Below are 20,631 nucleotides of genomic sequence, written 5' to 3'. Positions count from 1 at the left end.
AATAAATATCTTTCAAGTGAATGAAGATGTTGCCTATTCACTGTATGAGTAGAACCCCTTGCCTATTGATCAGAGCTTAATCACTCTTCTGACATTACTGGGGTTTTCCAGGGTAATCCTTTCCTCCTCAATCCCAAGAATAATAATAGCAACAATAACAATAATACAATAACAATAATTTTAATAGTAACTCTGGTAGATTGAGTTATGTACCTGGGGTGGGGGGGACTGTGATCTTAATCTTATTCCATTCCTGTGGGTGTGAATCCATAGTAAATAGGGTGTGGCCAACTGATTTAGGATGAGTCTTAATCCGAATACTGGAGGATTTATTAAGAGAAGGGCACTAGGAAGAGCCAGAAGCTGGAGAACAGTGGGAAAAGAGAGAAGTAGACATGGCAATGTGTCAAGAAAGCCAAGGAACTCAAGGGATTACCAGCCCGCCAGGACACCCCCAACCCCAGAAGGAAGCAAGCCCTCCAGCCTCTGAAACTGTAAGCCAATTAATTACTATTATTTAAGATTAAACCCCAGTGTGTGGCATTTGTCAAAGCAGCCTTGGAAACAAAGACAGCAGCTAATATGAATTGAGCGTGTACTACGTGCCAAGTACTATACAAGACCTTAACATGGATCATTTCATTTAACTTCATAACATTATCCCTACTATACAGATGAGGAACCTACATATAAAGACACTAAGTAACTTGCCCAAGGTCTCGTTAGTAAGAAATGAGGGAGCCAGGATTAAGGCACAGACATATACCGCTAGCAACTAAGGAATACCCTGGGCTCATGATTCCTGACCTATTCCTGGTGATACTGATCTGCGAAGCTCTTCCACCTCCTGGGACTGGAGCATCAGACTCTCCACTGCTGGCTGAGGCGGGCACAGCCCTTAGTATCTATGGAAGGAGGATGACAGTGCCTCAATATTGTAAACTGCCACTTGAAATTTCCATGTCAATACATTTTGAGGCTTCCTTGGTGAACTCTGACATGATGACAAGGGAAAGCTTCTTTCTTCCTTCTGGATCCTGAAACACCAGACCTTCAAAAGTGGAAGCCTGTTAGTACCTAGCTTCCTGTGATGTAAATGAAGAAGAGCTGAGTCTACAAACATTTTGAAGATACAACCTTGTGATGTATTTATGACGCCATAAGTTATTGGCTAAAGATCTCTACCCGATTCTAATGGTCCTTGCTCAATGCAACCTTTCCTGGAAACTTCTCACCTATAAATTATTTTTTTCCACCCTCCCAATTCCTCAATATTCTTTCTGCAACTCTTTTATAATTCTTTCTCACTCAGGGCTTAAGCGGGGGTTTCACACGTTGTAAGCGTCAATAAAAAAAATTGTAAACAGCTGCATCAAGATGCCAATTAGTATAATTTTTAGATCAGATGAGAAAAGGCCCCATTTTTTCTGGAAAGGACTATTGGCCTCTGAGAGTCAAGAATATGGCTGGCACCCAATTTTATTTTTCCCTGGGAAAGGGGAGGGAAATGGCTTGGCAAATCTACAGAAAGAACACGTGTATGTTCTGCTTCTGTTTTTTCCAAATGTCAGTTGCTGAAGAGTCCTCTGCACGTGTTTCTCAGCAGCAGTCCCTATTCAAAGAGGCAGGGGACTGGCTGGTTGGGACAGTTCACACACGCACACCCCCTGTGCATCTGCATGCATTTAATTCAGAGCCAGACCTCATTTTATAGCATCCTTAACATTTCATTCTACTGTATTGGCAAAGATGAGATGACGGGCTGTAAGTCCCATCTGGACTCATGGGGATAAGATCAGAAAGGTTTCCAGTGCTTTTGCAGAGTGCTAGCAACATTTGTTAAATGCCTGCCATAGGCTCTGCATGCTTAAATGAGAAACCAGAGTTATGGTGAGCCACACAGGCCCCGCTGTCTGCTGGGAGACTCTTATTGGGGACAGCGGGCAGCTGGGTAGTGATTGAAGTGTCCAGCAGGGGGCTGGCATTCTCTGTCTATAAGTAGCCCTGCTTCCTCTACAGAGGTTCAGCTCAGCTGAGCTGCTGTTGGCTGGTGAAGCCGGTGACGTGCAAAGCATCCTGCCTATAGGATTTCAGGCTTTCTCAGTGCAGTTTTTTCTACCCACTTTAAACCTTCAGGTTCTAAAAATCAGGGAAGACAGGAAATGCTGTGTGAAAACAGCAGGCCCAAAGTTCTCAGTAAACTGCAAACAGGGACTTAGATTAGAATGGAGGTAGAGATAGCTGATGCAGGGTGCGTTTAATTTTCAGCCTTTTTTTTTTTTTTTTTTGGTTGACTTTCTGTTGTTAACGTACTGAATTTAGAGATGTAGTGGCCTGGCCAGGCGAAGACCAGAGCAACTCCAGGGTCAAAATAGCAACAAGCAGCTCTGAATGCCATAGTATGGTGTGTGCTTGGCACCTTTTAATCAAAGAAGATAAAGAGCCCAGCAGAGATCTCATCCTCATCTACACCCCACTGCAAAGTTAAAACGTTCAGAAACAGCATCCAGGGGCACTCCTAGGTGGGAAAGAATCCAGAGGATGGCTCTGAATGATTGTTTCCTCCTGAACTTGGCAGTGGACCATTCCTGCAATATCTCCAACCACAGTGATGAAGTCTCCGGGAAGGAGGACTCATCCCATCCCGGGATCCTCTACGCCATCCCTGCAATTTACGGGGTTATCATTTTAATAGGGCTCGTGGGCAACATCACGCTGATCAGGATCTTCTGCACGGTCAAGTCCATGCGCAACGTGCCCAACCTGTTCATCTCCAGCCTGGCTTTGGGGGACCTGCTCCTCCTGGTAACGTGCGCTCCTGTGGACGCCAGCAGGTACCTGGCCGACCGATGGCTGTTTGGCAGGGTCGGCTGCAAAGTGATCCCCTTCATACAGCTGACCTCCGTGGGGGTGTCTGTCTTCACGCTCACGGCTCTCTCTGCAGACAGGTAGGTACTGGTTGAAAGTCACGTTCTCTCTAAAGGTGGTGGATACTTCCCTAATGAGCTACCACGCGCTGTGACAGATGGAGTTGTTTGCACAAAGGGAAGTTTTACTCAAACTCAGATTCTCTTCCAGGCGTGGCTTTGTTCTGGGGACTCCTGGTTGAGTTTCACCTGTTAGTTTAAGAAAGAAAAGTGAGGGAATGAATGGCGAAGAGGTGAATCTATTTAGCGTCTCCTTTTCCTAGCTTCTCCCTCCCTGCAAAATGTGTTGACCCAGTGCGAAAAAGCAATCACATCTAATCAAGTTTAAATCCCAGGCAAGAGTTTCTTAGGAGGAATTCAAAATCTCAAGAAAACAAAAAAGTCTCATTTCCTTCTTCAAAATACTCTTTCAGAGAGAACCTAGAGGAGAAAATAAGCTGCCTTTCTTTGAAATTCACTTTCTTCAGACAGTCTAACTTTTCTCACAGCTACTTTTGTATTTGGCTCTCTGGGACTGAATAATTTGCGTGCTGATTTTTCTAAGTATCTCTATTAAAAAGTTGAATATTATTTCGAGAGCTTTCATTGTTGGAGAAAGCTCCATTCAAGGTCAGTTCTAACTTTAATATCTGTATTGAAGTACTTCCTTGTACAGTGCTTGGGATTTAATTGGGGGGAGGGGTCCAGTAACTGTTTTATACTGGGAAAATACACATATTTGTGAACTGTGCTTTTTTGCGTGAACAAATTGCTTTAAAGTCACATTTATCCATTCTTAAAAATTCCTGTTCATTCTTTCAACATTTATCAAGTGTCTATCTTGTAGAAAACACTTGCCTGAACTAACCAGTCAGGAAATGTCCGCAGGTTGCTCACACTAATTACTGAATGTATCTTATGTAGTTCTGAGCTCTAGAAATTGGAAACAGAAATGCATAGACTCTGACTCAGCATAGACCATACGGTCAAACAAGTGAAAAACTGGTACAATGAACCAGAAGCTATAAATTTTGATCTTGAAATGAACTGTATATCATGCTGTTTAAGATGTGTAAGAATTCAAGGGCGTGCCGGGAAAGACATAGAAGCAGCTTTTGCAAGTTTCGATTCTGAAGAAAGCGTCCCGCATTTTAATACATATGGTGCTGGATTCTCATTTTGTAGAGGAACAAACAGTCCCAGGTGCTGTGGCTTGGTTGGGTATTGGACAAATAAAGATAGCGTTATCAGTGTTTGGAGACATGTGTTTAGACTTAGCTGCCTGGAGTACACTGCTCAGCACACAGGGCATTTTCGAAGATTGAAATGAGGTTTGCACATCCTACTGACTGGATGACAGGGTTTTCTCCATGCCCTCCACTTCCCTTCAGCTTGCTCTTACCCCTGCACATTTGCCCACGGGGTACTCCTGACCCCAGACAGTTTGGAGCGGTGACACAGGGCAGGCAAGCTCTTTTGGATCTGGCAGAGCTCCGTGGCTTGTTACCAGTGCCCGAGGGCACTTCAGGATGAGGGTAATTTCCTCGATGGGAAGGAGATTTTGGTTTCTGGGTTGGCGGGCGCAGTGCTGCAGGTGGTGTTTACTGTCTTTCTGGAGAGGAAAACAGAGAGGAAAGTGCGGGAGTGGCATGTAAAGAGGCAGCTGCAGGGAACTCTCCTCCGGAGTTTCAAAGCAGACCAGCTTCGCCAGAAAGGGAAGGTTCTTTCAAAGGTGGGGTTGCACCCTCTGACAGCACCACTGTGCTCTCAGTAAGCCCAGAGTTCCTGCCTGTCTCTGCCAAGTTCAGAAATTATGATGACTTCCTGTAGAACTAAATTTTTGTTTGTTTGTTTTGTGAAGGCTTAAGAAAAAGCTAACGGATCACCTGAATTACAGGTAGTACATCTAACCCATTTCAACTAGAAGAATAGGTATTGGGCCATTTAAATAAGACTGCACTTTTCTATTTATCCCATTTCTAAAGCTATTGGATTCTTATAACAACCTCATGAATTTGACAGGGCAAATATTTAAAATACCTGTATATTTTTTTCTATTAAAGAAGTTATAATCTACATATAGTAATTGGAACAAGTGGACAATTCAGTGTATTGTGATATCTGTGTATAATCCAGCTTAACCACCACCCAGATGGAGCTCTATAACACTTCCAGCGCCCAGGAGTTTCTCTTATGCCATTTCCCAATTGACATGTCCCTTCAAGAGGCAATCACTGCTCCAACTTGCATCACCGTAGATTCTTTTTGCCAGTTCTTGAATCTCATATAAAAGGATTCATATAGCCAGCACTCCTTCGTGTCCTTTGTGCCATCGTCTTGCACTTGTCATTATGTCTTGGCTTCTCATTCATGCCAGTACTTTTTCCTCTTTATTGCTGGGGAGTATTTTATTGGGCAATATGTCTCCCTTTCTTTGCCCATTCCAGTATTGATGGGGATTGGGTTGCTTACAGTTTGGGGCTCTTAATAACATCGTCCAAATATACATATTTATGCCTTTTGGGGGCCATAAGTGTTCATTTCACTTGGATATATATACCTGGGAGTGGAATTTCTGGGTCATATATATTTAGTTTATATTGTCAAAGCAGTAGCACCAATTTACATTCCATTGTAACGTATGAGAGTTTCAGGTTTTCCACATCTTCACCAGTACTTACTTATTGCCATTCTCTTTTCTTTCAGTCATTTCCTTAGGTGTGTGTTTTTAAAGTCTCTGTTTCTCAGTGAAGAAATGAAGCTCTGAGAAGTTAAATGACTTTCCTTAGGTCACATGGTTAAAAAGTGATTGCATTAAAATCGGGATGTAGGATGGGGATCAGCCAACTTCTGTAAAGGGTTAGATGGTAAATATTTAACCTGTGGGGGCCATAGGGTCTTGGTCGCAACCTGTCAAGTCTGTGACTGTGCTCCCATAAACTTTATTTACAAAAACAGGTAACCAAAGGATTTGGCCTTGGGGCCAGAACCCCTGATCCAGAACTTTGATTTCTGGCCCAAAGCTCTTTCTGTGAGGCTCTGCTGTGTTTCACTTTATCTGTTACCATCGAAGTCATCACAAAGCAGTGACAAAATGAATTATGCTGCAATGAAGAATTTAAGCCTGGATGCCATAGCTCTGAAGTCCTATGGCTTATTAGCATTATCTTACTGCTCTAGATTGGCTATGTTGAAAGAAACCTAGCTATGCTTTCAATAAAGAGAGTGAAATCTGTAACACAGATAAGCAGAGACCTGCCTTAAGCGAAACAGAAACAATGATTCCGAGATGGGGTAGAGAGAAACTGACATGGCCAGGAGCCCAAACACATACTTGCACAAGTTTTCTGGTGTCCTGATGCCCTACTCTAGAAATTTTATCTTGGAAGAGTTACTGTATTCTCAAAAGTGCTTCACTTCCACCCAAAACAAACACCACGAAGTCCTGGATGGACACAGGTACAGTTCCTTGGGTGTGGGGTGGAATATTTATGATGAAGGTTGGGTGGGGTGGTATTGACTTATTAAGCTTGTCCTGGTTTGCCTGGCAAGTTCCTGGTTTTACTACTGAAAGTCTCTCATCCCAGGAACACATCCCAGGAGAAATGAGAGGACCCTCCAAACTGGCTGATCATCAGATTCATTGAGGGTGGGGCTTTTAAACAAATATTTGGCATATCCAATTAAGGTTCAAGTCAGTGTTTGAGAGTTAAAGATGTCTCATGTGAACCTAAATTACAGACCTCCAACTAGGTATCTTAAGTGACACACTTTAAAGGTTAACATGTCCATTGCTATGTCCTTGGAATAATCTATTTGATAGTTTCCATTTTCCTATCCTCTCATTGCATTGAATTGGAACCAGTCATTACAGTTTTGAATCATATCCCATTCTTGGAGACCAGCAAAGTATAAATAAGTAAATGCTCTGGGTTTTTTCCCTTCTGTAATAATTTCATGTTAGGATTTCATCTCAAACATGAAAAACCAACCTTCGTCCCTCCCTCCCTCCCTCCCTCCCTCCCTCCCTCCCTCCCTCCCTCCCTCCCTTCCTTCCTTCCCTACCAGGAACTCACCATAGTGCAAAGGCTGTAAATTATGGGCCTGCAGACATGTTTGCCCTTATTTGTTTCTTTTTGCACGTATAGTACTTTTTAAAATTTTTGAGCCAACATTTACATATTAGGAAATTTCACATAAAATTCATATTTGTGGTTTCCTTTGCAAACTCAGAAAACCTGGTAACATTTGGCCCTCCACTCCACATGACTGTGATTGTAATCCCCTCTAGACAGGCCATGTCATCTCCAGTCCTCCACACATAGTTGAGGCCCCCATTGCACCTTCCTGTCATCTGCCTAGTATTAGAGTTTGGGATCTATAATGTAGTGAGCATGAAATGTTTGATATCTTTAGTGTTTCCCACAACTCTTTGTTTGTATGAGGACAGAAGAAGTAAATGCTTGATGAATATTTGTCAATTGCTACATTTCTAACAGGAACATAAAATGATCTTCAGCTCTTTACCTTTTGGGAAGCATGGTGATAAGTATGATCAGAATCATAAGGGTGCTTTAAAAACACATAGATTCCTAGGCCTTATCCTAAATCTGCTGAACGAGGTGTCAGTGGGAGTGCATAGTGATCATCATCCATCCCAGTCCCCTACAGATTAACTGGCAATGCCAGCTTTTCTTTCAAACTCCCTTCTGTGGTCACCCATTTTCCAGGTGAACTTCCCTTTGCCAATATGAAAGGAATAACTCTTTTCTAGAAAAGTTTACACTGCTGACAAGTATAAAAGCTAAACTTAAAGGCTATCCCAGAAACAAGACTTCTGGGAGTCACATGGCTGCAGGTTTATGTGCAAGCCCTTTTGCTGCCATTCCCTCCCCTCCCTCTCCTTCCACGCTCTCTGTCCCTTCCACACACCCTGATGTCCTCATATGTGGTAGTCACACTGACCCATTCCAGCCTCTGCATTCTTGCTTATGTTGTGACCCACCTGCTCTTTCCAGAATGCCTTCTCCTATCTTAAATATTAGACTCTACTCCCCATGCCATGTGGTGTATGGGTTTGGAATGGGCATTGGCAGACCTGCATTTTAATGCATTTTCTGCCATTACTACTTTTATGATGGAATTGGACCAAGTCACTTCTCCGACCTTAGTTTAGTCATATATAAAATGATGGAGTTGACCTATATTATTTATCTGTCACCCCATCCGTCATTCAGAGTCTGGCTCAAGCCCCCTCCTTAAAGATCTAACTTGGACCATTCTAGCCCAAATTTCCTGACCCTTTTCTAGACACAATACTTGTTGTCTTTGCCATTATTTGGCAACTGATCATGAATTATCTTGTGATATCTTTCATCTTGCTGTTTTGGACTTTCACTTATCTTTTTTTTTTAAGCCTCTGATAGATTCATACTTTGACTCCTTAGGCAAATTATTAAGAGTGTTGAAGGCAGGGATTTCTTGTATGTTCTTATATCTTTCACAGTGTCTCACATGATTCCTTGTGCCAAATCAGTGATCAATGCATAATGATCAATGAGTTAAAATATGGTTAATTAAAGCATACTACTCAAATTCTCATTATTCTTTCCCTTTTTTGAAGATTCATCTTAAGTCATACTTTTAAAAATCTGTCATGTAGTCACCTGCTTCTTATCTGTTGTTCTCTATTAGGCTCTCATTACCTAGAAAATGAGAGAAAAGTGATTATTTTTGAGGCCAGAGATAGATTAGGGGAATCAATAGATAGGTGGATGGATGGATGGGTGATTGGATAGGCAGATGGGTGGAGGGATGGGTGAATGATTGGATAGATGGATTTATTTCTTTTACACACTGGCCATTCCTAAAAGATACTTACCATCTCTGTGTATGTAACTCCATACTCTAAATAGAATTTAAGACCTGACTTGAACTTTCAACAGGAAAAGATTAAGGCAAGTGTGTTTTCCTTTCTAGTAAGTATAAAGTTTAAAGTTGGATTTAATGTTGACAGTGTATAATGCCCAGGTTATGTTGTGTGCACTTCAGTGAAGTGTTCTGCTAGAATGGAGCTGACAGAATGGATTCTGAGAACAGACTTATACGGTGGTTCTGCTGTAACATGCTCCTTCCTCAATTCCATGGAAAAATTGATCATAAGTCTCACCCTCTCTTGTAATTCAGAAGGTGGAAAGAAACAGGAAAGCTTTATGTTTGTACCAACTCCTTGAAGTACAAATTCTTTGAATTTCTTGCAAGGAGTTTATGAGATAATTTGGTGTCCAGCCTCTCTTGACACCTCAAAATGAGTTGTCCAACATGATAGCCACTCATCACATGTGGTTATTTAAATTTAAATAAAATTAAAAATTCAGGTTCTCAGTTGCACTAGTAACATTTCAAGTGTCTGTGGCCACCTGTGGTAAGTGTCCACTGCATTGGATTGTGCAGATAAAAAACACACATCCTCACAGAAGTTCTATTGAATAACTCTGAAGAGAGTTTGCTCTGTGCCTTGGGACTCAAATCTCCTTTCCAGGATCCATGTGAGCTGTAATCTCTTATAAAGAGAAACAGGCCACTATGAAATGCCTCCTTGTTGCACAGGCTCTTCCTGTCTGTGAACCCACAAAGAAGAATAAAGGAACCAGGAAGCCCAATACAATTATCAGGCATAGGCTTGGGGAATTTGGGCATCCCCTTGATGTGGTTGTGAGACCTTCTGAAGAATACATGAGGGTTCTACTTTCTGGGTCCCTCCCAACTGTAGGATACATTAGTAGCCTGCATCATGAACTTTTGTCTGATCCTTCTACTTTCTGGATTTTTTCCCCATACTCGTTTGCAGATCCTTTTCCATTTGCCAGTCTACCTTTCTAACTTCCTGCCCCAAACTTGCCAGAACACGGTTCTAGCCAAACGCTTCTTCTCATTGTCTCCCACATGGTGTCACCGGACATCTTTCTTTCCTGACTTCACTTTGCTCTTCCAGATGGCTGGGTCCTTTCTTCTCCATCTGTCCATATCCTATTGAGCTTTCAAGGTACAGTTCAAGTCCCTTCTCCTCCATGGAGCATAACCTTTTGCTTTCAGTGATTTTTTTCCCCTTCCTGAGATGTTTTTGCCTCTATTGTTCATTAAATACTGAATCTATCCTGCCTTGTATTACTAGGTCTTTTTTATAGAAGTGTCTTCTACTTCCATAGTCAAATTGGAAGTTCCTTGGGGGCTGGGCCCTCTATGACACTCAGCCCCACACCTTACATCTAGTAAAAGGACAATGACTACAACATGGTTGATGTTTGAGCCATGGCAAAATGATAAGGCCCAGCTGCTAGAAGTAGAAGTCATCTTAAAGCTCATCCAGTTCAAAACCCATGTTTGACACAGTGACCAAAAAAGGTGATGGGATTTGACCTGGTCACAAACTTCAGAGTAGAATTGAACTAGAATCCTGCTCTCCTCATTCCAAGTCCCAATTCCTTCAGGGGAACTGGAAACATTTCTTCAGAAACTTTCAAAACAATGTCTGATCCCATTTGCCTTTTCTGGACCATGGGAGCTACTGACCCCAGTTCCCCCTGTTCTGAGGTAAGATACCCTGAGTGACTCCAGAGTGGCTCCCTTCTAAGGGGTCACCACAATGATTCCAAAGGCTCCTCTTCTATTCTAGAAGTCCAGCTTCACTGATTCCTGGTCCCTTTCTCGCAGGAGAAGAGATTTAATTTAAGTTTTTGTAAAGCGTCCTTCCAGTAAGTCCCTCCGTTGGAGCAGTTTACGTGAGCCACTGGTGCATTGCTTCTCTATAGAATGACTTTTCTCAAGCATATGCTGCCTCTCTGGGAGCAAATTCAATCGGTGTCTCCCCAAAGCATCAGAACTGCCACAGCTGCCAACAGACTCCTGGAGTGATCAGAGGACAGGTGCAGCAGGGGTGGAGGTTCCCAGCAAGACTCTTCCAACTGGAGTGCCGAGGGGGAGGAGAAGGACGAAGGCAAGGAACAACTTTGGCCTTGTCTCTCAAATATTTTCTTTTAAAGTGTTGGAATTTGATGTGATTAGTTAAGTGTCATTTCTGCCACTTAATTATGCACGGAGGCAAAAAATAAATAAATAAAGCACCAACTTGATCATGAAACATGGAGCCTAGTCTGAAAGGGCTCCCTGGTGAGGTTTTTCTGAACTGTGCTTGTCAAGAACATTCTTTGAAAATAGACTCAATTTGCATTTTTGCACTTGTAAATCCTCCTGATGTGTGGGGCTTGCATAAATTCCCTCTTAATTAAAACACATTGCAGAATAAAAGGGAAAAGTGTCTGTATTCTTCTTTTTCTACCTCCCCATAATAGAACAGGAGACTTTGTTTTTTTCCGCCATCTTTGACATTCTGGTGATTAGCATCTGATACTTGGTGCCATGTAAAAGGATTCAATTTGCCTTAGAACCGCTAAGAAGCTGCTGGGTTTTTAAACGTTTTTGTTTTGTTTTGTTTTTTTAAAGCAGTTTTATTGAGATATATTCACAGACCATACAATCCATCCAAAGTTTACAATCAATGGCTTTTAGTGTATTCACAGAGTTGTGCATTCATCATCACAGTCAATTTTAGAACGTTTTCATTACTCAAAAAGAAAACAACCCGTACTGCTTAGCAGTCCCCTTTGATCCTTCTATCCTTCCCTGGTCCTACACAACCAGTAATGTAGTTCTGTCTCTAATGTATTCATATTTATATTTTATATAAATGGTATCATACAATATGTACTAATTTGTGTCCAATTTCTTTCACTTAGAATGCTTATTTTGTTTTTCTTTAACTAGAGAGGTTGTAGGTTTACAGAGAAGTTAAGTACAAAAATACGACATTCCCATATACCCCCCCCCCATTGTTGACACTTTACATTAGTGTGGTACTCTTTGTTACAAAGAGTATTAAAATAGTACTTTTAACTATAGTTCATAGTTCACATTAGGTATATTTTTCCCCATATGCCATCCTATTATTAACACTTTGTATTTACTGTCTCACATTTGTTATAATTCATGAAAAACATTCTTATACTTATACTATTAATCCCAGCCCATCATCCACAACAGGGATCACTGTGTTATATAGTCCCATGTATTATCTTCTAACTTTCATTCTAGTAACATACATGACACAAAACTTCCCCCTACAACCACATTCACATATATAGTTCAGCGCTGTTAATTATACTCACAATAATGTCCTACCATTCCCACCATCCATTTCCAAACATTTATAATCAATCAAAATACTGTACAAATTAAGCATCAGTTCCCCATTCTTCACTCCCAATCTATCCCCTGGTAACCTATATTCTAGTTTCTAACTTTATGAGTTTACTTATTGTAATTACTTCTTATCAGTGAGATCACACAATATTTGTCTTTTTGTGTCTGGCTTATTTCAGTCAGCATAATATCCTCAAGGTTCATCCATGTTGTTGCATGCATTAGGACTTCATTCCTTTTTACAACTGAATAATATTGCATCGTATGAACATACCACATTTTGTTTATTGGCTAATGGACACTTGGGTTGCCTCCATCTTTTGGCAATTGTGAATAATGCTGCTATGAAAATAGGTGTGCAAATATCTGCTTGAGTTCCTGCTTTCAATTCTTCTGGGTATATACCTTGTAGCAGGATTCACCAGTAGTGTCATGGTAACTTTGTATGTCTTCCACAGTGGCTGCACCATTTTACACTCCCACCCAATCAAAATGAGTGCTCCTATTTCTCCATATCCTCTCCAACACTTGTAATTTTCTGTTTTATAAGCAGTAGCCATTCTAGTGGGTGTGAAATGATATCTCATTGTGGTTTTGATTTGCATTTTCCTAATAGCTAGTGATGTTGAGTGTTTTTTTTTTTTTTCATGTGCTTTTTAGCCATTTGTATCGTCTCTTTGGAGAAACGTCTGTTCAAATCTTTTGCCCATTTTTAAATTGGGTTGTTTTTTTTTATTATTGAGTTGTAGGATTTCCTTATATATTCTGGATATTAAACCCTTATCAGATATGTGATTTTCAAATATTTTCTTCCATTGAATAGATTATCTTTTCATTTTCATGACAAAGTCCTTTTACACCCAAAAGTTTTTAATTCTGAGAAGGTCTCATTTATCTATTTTTCTTTGACTGCTTGTGCTTTGGCTGTAAAGTCTAACAAACCATTGTCTGCCACAAGATCTTGAAGATGCTTCCTTATATTTTCTTCTAGTTGATTTATAGTCCTGGCTCTTATCTTATAGCAGTTCAGCCTAACCCCCCCCCTTTTTTTTCTGTGAGCCTTTTCTGCCTTGGATTTCTTCTCCGTTAGGATATCTAGCCCTGGGGAGCCATATGGGATCAATCCAGAAAAGTGGGTCACTTCAGAAAAGTCTGCTTCACATTTAGATAGTCCAGCCAACTGAAACTCTATTGAATTGAGGGCACAACAGTTCTTGCCAGCAGTTCTATCATATCCTCAGCCTCCAGGGGCCCTTTTGCATGCAGCCCTCCTTAGTAGCTTGTGCTTTGCCCCGGGTCTCTGTGGACTTGGGTCCCTGGGCTTGGGTATGCGTGGAATTCTCATTCACTGCTGTGAGTTGCTCTACAGCCTTGGTCTGCAATGGGAGGACCCGGTTCCTGCTGCCTCTGTGCAATTCCCAAGGTGTGTGGGACTGAGTTGGGGGGACTGGGAGTGGACCCACCATCCAGGATGCAGGTTTCCTACTTAATGTTTTTCTGTTTCTTCAATTCAGCATTTGTGGAGTCCTTCTCCAGTCTCTACAGCCAACCAGAGTTCTGAGCAAGTGGGATTTGTCCTTTATTCGCTGCATCTCTGGGGAAGTTTTTTCAGGGGATGTCTTACATCACCACGTTGATGACATCACTCCCTTTTTAATGGTTTTCACACATCAAATAGCACCTCCTCTAGAAGTTCACTTGATCTAAAGAAATAATGAACACTATCCCATCGTCCAGTTTTTTTTTCAGTTTTACTGAGGTTATTGCATACACTAAGTTTTTCGCTGTATATTTCTATAAGTTTTGACAAACTTAAAGTCATGTAGCCACCATCACTATTAGGATATAGAACATCTCCATCACCCTCAAAAGTTCTTTCATATTCCTTTGTAGTTAATCCCTTCCCTTCACTCCCAACTCCTGGCAATCACCAGCCTTTTCCAGAACATCATATGAATAACATCCTGTAATATGTAGCTGTTTGAGTCTGGCTTCTGACAACTCATCTTGTTGCATGTATCAGTAGCCCATTCTTTTTAATTGCTGAGTAGTAATCCATTGCATGTATATACTGTAGTTTGTTTATCTATTCTCCAGTTAATGCCCAGTTGGATTGTTTTCCATTTTGGTGACTAGGCATAAAACTGCTATAAACATTCATGTATAGTCTTTATATAGATGTATGTCTTCATTTCTCTTGGGTAAATGTCATCCAGTATTATTTTCTTGAGAATTATTTTGTTCACTTGTTTGTTTACTTGTTTCCTATCTCCTACAACTGGAACACAAGCTCCCAAAATGTGGAAGGATATCTAATTCACACGTATATTCTCTGACACCAGAACAGTCCCTACCCTGTAGAAGATGCTTGATAAATGTTAGTTGAATAGGTGATTGGATGGATGCATGAAGAAAGGGATAACGGAGTGGATTATATGGCAGTCTGGGATGTTGGACTTGGTGAACTTGGCATACTGATTATGATCTGTGAAACATGTTGGTCATTTCTTTGATGGCTAACCAAGTGACTGCACTAGAACAGTGATTCCAATGCTGGATGACAAGAGCATGTGCAGGTTTTGTGGGGCCTGTTTGGGGGTGCTTTTTGGGAAGACCAAATAAAGTTATAAATTAAAAATTAGGAAGAGAAGTGAATATCTAAAAATATCTAGAATTCATGGATTTAGAAATCACACAAATTACACGTTTAAAGAAGCTGACAGATTCCAGAAACCTCCCAAAATCCAGAAAAAGAACATAACATCTATTAATTAACAGCCTACTATGCTGCTGTAATGCTTCTTTTCTTAAATATTTGGCTTCAGTCCCTTTTATCTTCTCTTAGAATGACAACAGTTTGGCAAAATCCTTTTCCATAGAGAGATTAGAGAGATAAGCCTAGCATGGTTGATTAGAATTGGACTTTTATTAATGAAGAGTCAGAAAAGTCTCTTTTAGCTTCAAATTCATTATTGCTAATGTCATATAAATGTTGAGAATTATTATCGAATTTGAGAAAAACCATTATCAAGTTTCTTTTCCAGATGGGCTCTTAAGTTTCACAGCATCCCAAGTTTTCTCACACTTTCAGTAATCTTAAATACTCATTCAATTGATGATACTTATAAATCCATTTGCCAGCGATTCCCTAATCTTAGGAGTTTTATGTTATCTTCATCAGGTTAGTATTTTGTGGGTGTGCATAACATGAGTGACTTGGTGTTTGTAAACTGGTTACAGGTTTGTGCCCTATAAACACAGACATGCAGATAAATTCTCTTTGGCTCGACTCCCATCTAAGAAGGAAAAAAAGAAAAGTATGTTTATAATTGAGATGGTGTACCAAGTGTATTCCCAAGTAGAGAAAACTTCAGTTCAATTAAAAATCAATGAATGCCAATTTTCTTCTTCTAATTTTATGAGTCTAATTACAGATTTTTTCCTACACAAGCTAGCTTATGGTTTTGCATGTTTCAAATTAGTTTTCTCCTTCACTACTGTTCTAGTTTGCTAGCTGCCAGAATGCGATATACATGAAAATGGAATGGCTTTTAAAAAGGGGAGTTTATTAAGTTGCAAGTTACAGTTCTAAGGCTGCAAAAATGTCCCAATTAAAGCAAGCCTATAAAAATGTCCAAATTAAGACACCAACAAGAGGGGTTACCTTCACTCAAGAAAGGCTGATGAAGTTCAGGGTTTTTCTCTCAACTTGGGAAGGCACATGGCGAACATGCTGATGCCTGCTAGGTTTCTCTCCAGGTTTCTTGTTTCATGAAGCTCCCCCAGGGACGTTTTTCTTCTTCATCTCCAAAGGTCTCTGGCTGCCTGGGCTTTCATGGTTCTTGTGACTCTGTTGTGGCTCTCTCACCATTCACTCCAAAATGTTTTCCCTTTAAAAGGAGTCCAGTAAACTAATCAAGACCCACCTGGTGGAGTCACTTCTCCATCTAATCAAAGGTTAATACCCACAATTGGGTGAGTCACATCTCTGTGGAGATAGTCTAACCAAATTTCCCACAAACAGTACTGAATAGGGCTTTAAAAATGTGGCTGCATCTACAAGAATGGATTAGGATTAAAACATGGCTTTTCTAGGGTACATAAATTCTTTCAAACTGGCACAAATACCTACATACTCCCATTGCTAAGCACCATTTGATTCTAGCCTTGAGGGCCGCTGTTATGGACAACATGCTTTCACTCACAACCGTTCAAACAATACATTTTATTAAATTACCTACTCATTGAATGGTACAGATCAACGTGGTACATCCTGACTGTGTGCCCAGCCTGCAGAAGGTGATGGGAACAAGGAAGCAGAGTCTGATACCCCAGTTCTGAGGTCCCAGTGCATTTTATTTCTTTACCGCTCCCATCCCTCCTTGGAACATGCCTTGTACATGCCTATCATCACATCCTTGCACTGTCTGTTCCCTCTGCCAGCTGGCTCACTCCCTGTCTTCCTTTAGGCCAATGATCAGATATCATTGATCATGGAATTCTTCTCTGATGCATCCTCCCTCCTCCCACTCTGTTTCTGGCACTTTTTATCTTCTTTTTAGGTGGTGTTTAAAATTATGCATGGCTGGCTTGCAAGATTGGGTCCGGCACAAAGGTACCCAGCTAAGGGACAAGCAGGGGCTGCAATCTAGTCCACTCTGTGCATCTTTCTTGAAAATCCCACAAATGCAGAATGGGCTCACCCAACAGTTCACCTGTCCAGAGGAAGCAGGCCACTAGGCATGTCTTGTAGGCAAGTTTCTGCCTGATGGAAGCTGTCATCATCTCACATATTGCATATTTATGTGTTTACATGTTTATTGTTTATCTCCCCCTGCCTATTTCCATTCTGGCACTTAGCACACACTCATTGAAGAGTGATCAAATTAGTGAATGAATAAATTTGTTCCATCTCAGGACCTTCCCCTGATCCACTCAAGCAGACAGATTCTCTGAGGGGTCCTTTTTGTCCAGGTTGGTTTGAAAACTTTGGAGCTGGGACAGTCTTGCTTGCAAGACAAGCAGTGAGTTCTTTGGACTCCAATGGAATAATTACTACCCCAAGCCCCTTGTAGATACAGCCGAGCTGAGACTCTAGCTCCTGCACCTTCTGCTGCCCCACAGCCTTTTCCGTGCTCTGTTATGTGGCTCCATAGTGGCTAGCTCAGTTTACCCATTCTGTTATTATCTTATCATGCTGCTTGCTCCTTTATATTAATAATGATAGCTCACATCCACTACTTCAGATATGCCAGGCACCGTGCTGAGGACTTTAGATGTGCTATTTCATTTTATTCCTCTGAAAAGTCATATCATTTTATGCCTATTTTACAGATAAGGAAACTGAACTTTAGAAAGGCTAGGAAATTGATCAGAAGTTACATAGCTAGCAAATATTATGGCATTGCCAACCATAGACGGAGACAGCCTTTTCCCTAAGTTTACATTTGTGATCACTAAGCTAGATCATCTTTTTAAATTGTAGTTTTCAGTCTATTTTATTTAATGTAGTTATTGATATATTTGAATTTAAACCTACCATTTTATATTTAGCTTTTATTGGTTTCAGTTGTTTCATGATCCTTTTCCCTCCCTTCTTGCCTTCTTTCAAATTAATTAAATATTTTCATTATTCTATTCCCCCTTTTATGCATTTGCTAATTATTACAAGCTCTCTTTAATATTCTTTTAGGGGCTACTCTAGAGTTTACAACCTGCATACTTATTAAAATCTGCTATAAATCAGAACCTTTTCACTCCCCAGAAAATGCAAAATTAATAGGACAGACTAACTTTGTTTAATTCTCTCCTGTCTTTTTTTTTTGGGGGGGGGGAAGGAAGTAGTGGTGGTGGTTGTATTATCACATATTTTAATTTTTTCTCATTTTAAAACCCACAAGGCATTATTTTTATTGGTTTCCATAGATAATATTCATTGAGATTCACTCATATATTTACCTTCTCTGTTGTTCTCCATTCCTTCCTAGATCTTTGTGGCTTAATCTGAGAATACTTTACTATTGCCTAAAGAACTCCCTTCAGTATTTCATTTAGTGTAAGTCTAGTGGCAATACATTTTCTCAGTTTTTGTTTGCCTGAAAATGTACGTATTTCAGTTCATGTTTTGAAGGACTTTTTTGCTGGACCTAGAATTCTAGGTTGGCAGACTCACCTCTCAGCATTTTGAAATTGCCATTAACTGACCTCTGACTTTCAATGTTTCTGTGAAGTTAGATGTGAGTTTTATTGTTGCTTCTTTAAAAGTGTGGTTTTTTTCCTCTTTGTTTTTAAGATTTTCTCTTTATCTTTGGTTTTCAGCAGTGTTATTTATGATGTCTTTAGGTGGTTCTCTTTATAGTTTTCTTGCTTGGGATTCATGGTATGTCTTAAATGTGTGGTTTGATGATTTTTGTCAGTTTCAGAAAATTCTCAATCATTATTGCTTTAGATATTGCTTTTGTCCCTTTTTCTCTTTTCTCTCCTTATTTTTGTTAGCTACATAAAAATAGAATAACTAAAGGTTAACTTTAAGCTTTTCAAGTCCCCCTCACCTCTTCTTTTACTTGTTATTTTGTTTGAAGCAGGCAGTTTCATACAAGGCTAGGCCTCGGTTACTGAGAACTGTTTTAAACACAATTTCATTTCACTTTACCATGTCCCATACATTTTGTAATCTTTTTGAGTGTGTGTGTGTGTGTGTGTGTGTGCGTATTTTTCATCCTTTTTTCTCATGTATTTTGGTCTGGATATTTCCTTTGTCTTGTCTTTCAGTTCACTAATCTTCTCTTCGATTGTGTCCAATCTGTGGCTGAACCTTCCATTTAATTCTTAATTCAGTCATTGTATATTGAGTTCTAGAATTTCCACGTGGTTCCACCCTGTCATCTAATTCCTTGATTTAATTCCCAAATATTTAAAAATTCCTCTGATGACTCTAACATCTGGAACATATATAAGTCAGTTTCTATTATATGTTTCTTCTCTTGGTTTTTGGCCATTTTGTCTTATCTCTTAGTATACCAGGTAACTTATCTTGGAATGCCATATTTGGGCTATGAAAACTTACAGATAGTTTTAGGCTCTGGATTATGTTATCTTTTGCTTCTTGCAGTAATTAGGAGGTGGCAGATTGGAGGCTGGACTTCAGTGTTTGCAAAAGTTGGCTTACTTCTGGTTCACCCTTACTACTAGAGTGTAGCCCTTTGGACATCACAACTGTGGGATGTTTATCTGGGCTGCTCCCCTTTGATGAGACATGGAATCCATTTATTTTCCCTTTCCCTCATACAACTGCTAGTAGCTCTGGTCAGCTCTCAGTTTCTCTGCTGCTATTTGAAATTTGGTAAATGCCTTAAGGAAAAAACTATGATGAATAACAGCATTATCTCTTTGCACTTCCCTTCTCTCCAGGACTTTGGTCCTTCAAATCCTTACTGCTTTGGTCTTTCTCTGATGCTTTCAAAGTGATTTTCTAATGTTTCATGTCAAGAGAGTTGGTCTGCAACAAGCTACTTTGCCATTATCAAAACTGGAGAAGTCTTAAATCACCTCTTAAAGACAGGATCTACTTCCCTTGAAGCTATACACAACAGGGTTCCTTTAAAGAGGAATGCAGAACTATGTAATTGGGCCTGTGGGATGAACCTCCAGTGCATCAAATTATCTCAGCCATTTATTCAGAGAAAAGTGAGCTCTGGCTAACCTCTAAGTGAGTAAGTCAGGAATTTCAGCTGAGGCCTGCAGCAGTGGATGCTGCCAAGGATCTGGGTACATCAAAGCCACTGGGATCTTTAAACTAGGCCAGGACTCTTTGCCCCAATAAACAGAAGCTAGAGCTGATGTTTAGTTATGTAGTGATTGATTATAGATGAAATTTCATGGAAAGGAAAGAGCCAAAATGTTCCTAAGGCACATTTCTTTAAACTTCACTTCCTTATTATCTTTTTTAATTTCATTTTTTATTTTTTACTACACATACTCAGGCCAGTTGGCCAGTGATGGTAACTAAAGGTTACATAGGAAAGCAAGAGGGAACAAATGTGAAATTCAGCACATAAGAAAATTTATCTTCCAGTATAAGGCAATTTATTATGATAATATGTCTATGTGCCTCATTTGTTTCTTTATGCAGCCTACATGTAAATAAAATAAGTACTGATTAATTTTAAGCTTTCTTTTACTCCTTTAGTGATGGTTGTTTTTATTGAGTGAGACCATTTCATGCAGAGTCAGGCCTCTGTTACTGAGAAATATCTTTAAAACAAACGAAAATTACGTAAAAATGAAATTACAGTAACTTCCCATTGAAGAGTATGAAAAACATTTATTTTTAAATAAAAATGATCAAAACAGGTTTTAAAGAATTTCATGGTTTTCTTTTCTTCTCCCTTTCATACTTTAAATGTTTGGAAATATCACAGAAGAACATAAAAGTTAGAATTTGGAAGCATTTCACTTTTAGATTATT

The 20,631-nt window shown here is 40.0% G+C and overlaps 1 protein-coding gene across 1 annotated transcript in view; it reads left to right on the top strand.

Moving 5' to 3' along the window:
- The first annotated feature begins 2,150 nt into the window (after positions 1-2,150).
- The window catches only part of GRPR (gastrin releasing peptide receptor), a 40,435-nt gene continuing 21,954 nt past the window's right edge, over positions 2,151-20,631 (top strand). Inside the window, exon 1 of the mRNA XM_077144848.1 lies at positions 2,151-2,948. Within this exon, the coding sequence (XP_077000963.1) occupies positions 2,542-2,948 (407 nt within the window). The 5' untranslated portion in view covers positions 2,151-2,541. The remainder of the gene's footprint in view (positions 2,949-20,631) is intronic.

The sequence above is a fragment of the Tamandua tetradactyla genome, chromosome X (assembly GCF_023851605.1).
Source record: "Tamandua tetradactyla isolate mTamTet1 chromosome X, mTamTet1.pri, whole genome shotgun sequence".
Classification (NCBI taxonomy): Eukaryota; Metazoa; Chordata; class Mammalia; order Pilosa; family Myrmecophagidae; genus Tamandua; species Tamandua tetradactyla.
The sequence above is the reverse complement of the archived record's forward strand: the minus strand, read 5'-3'. Positions and strand labels throughout refer to the sequence as shown.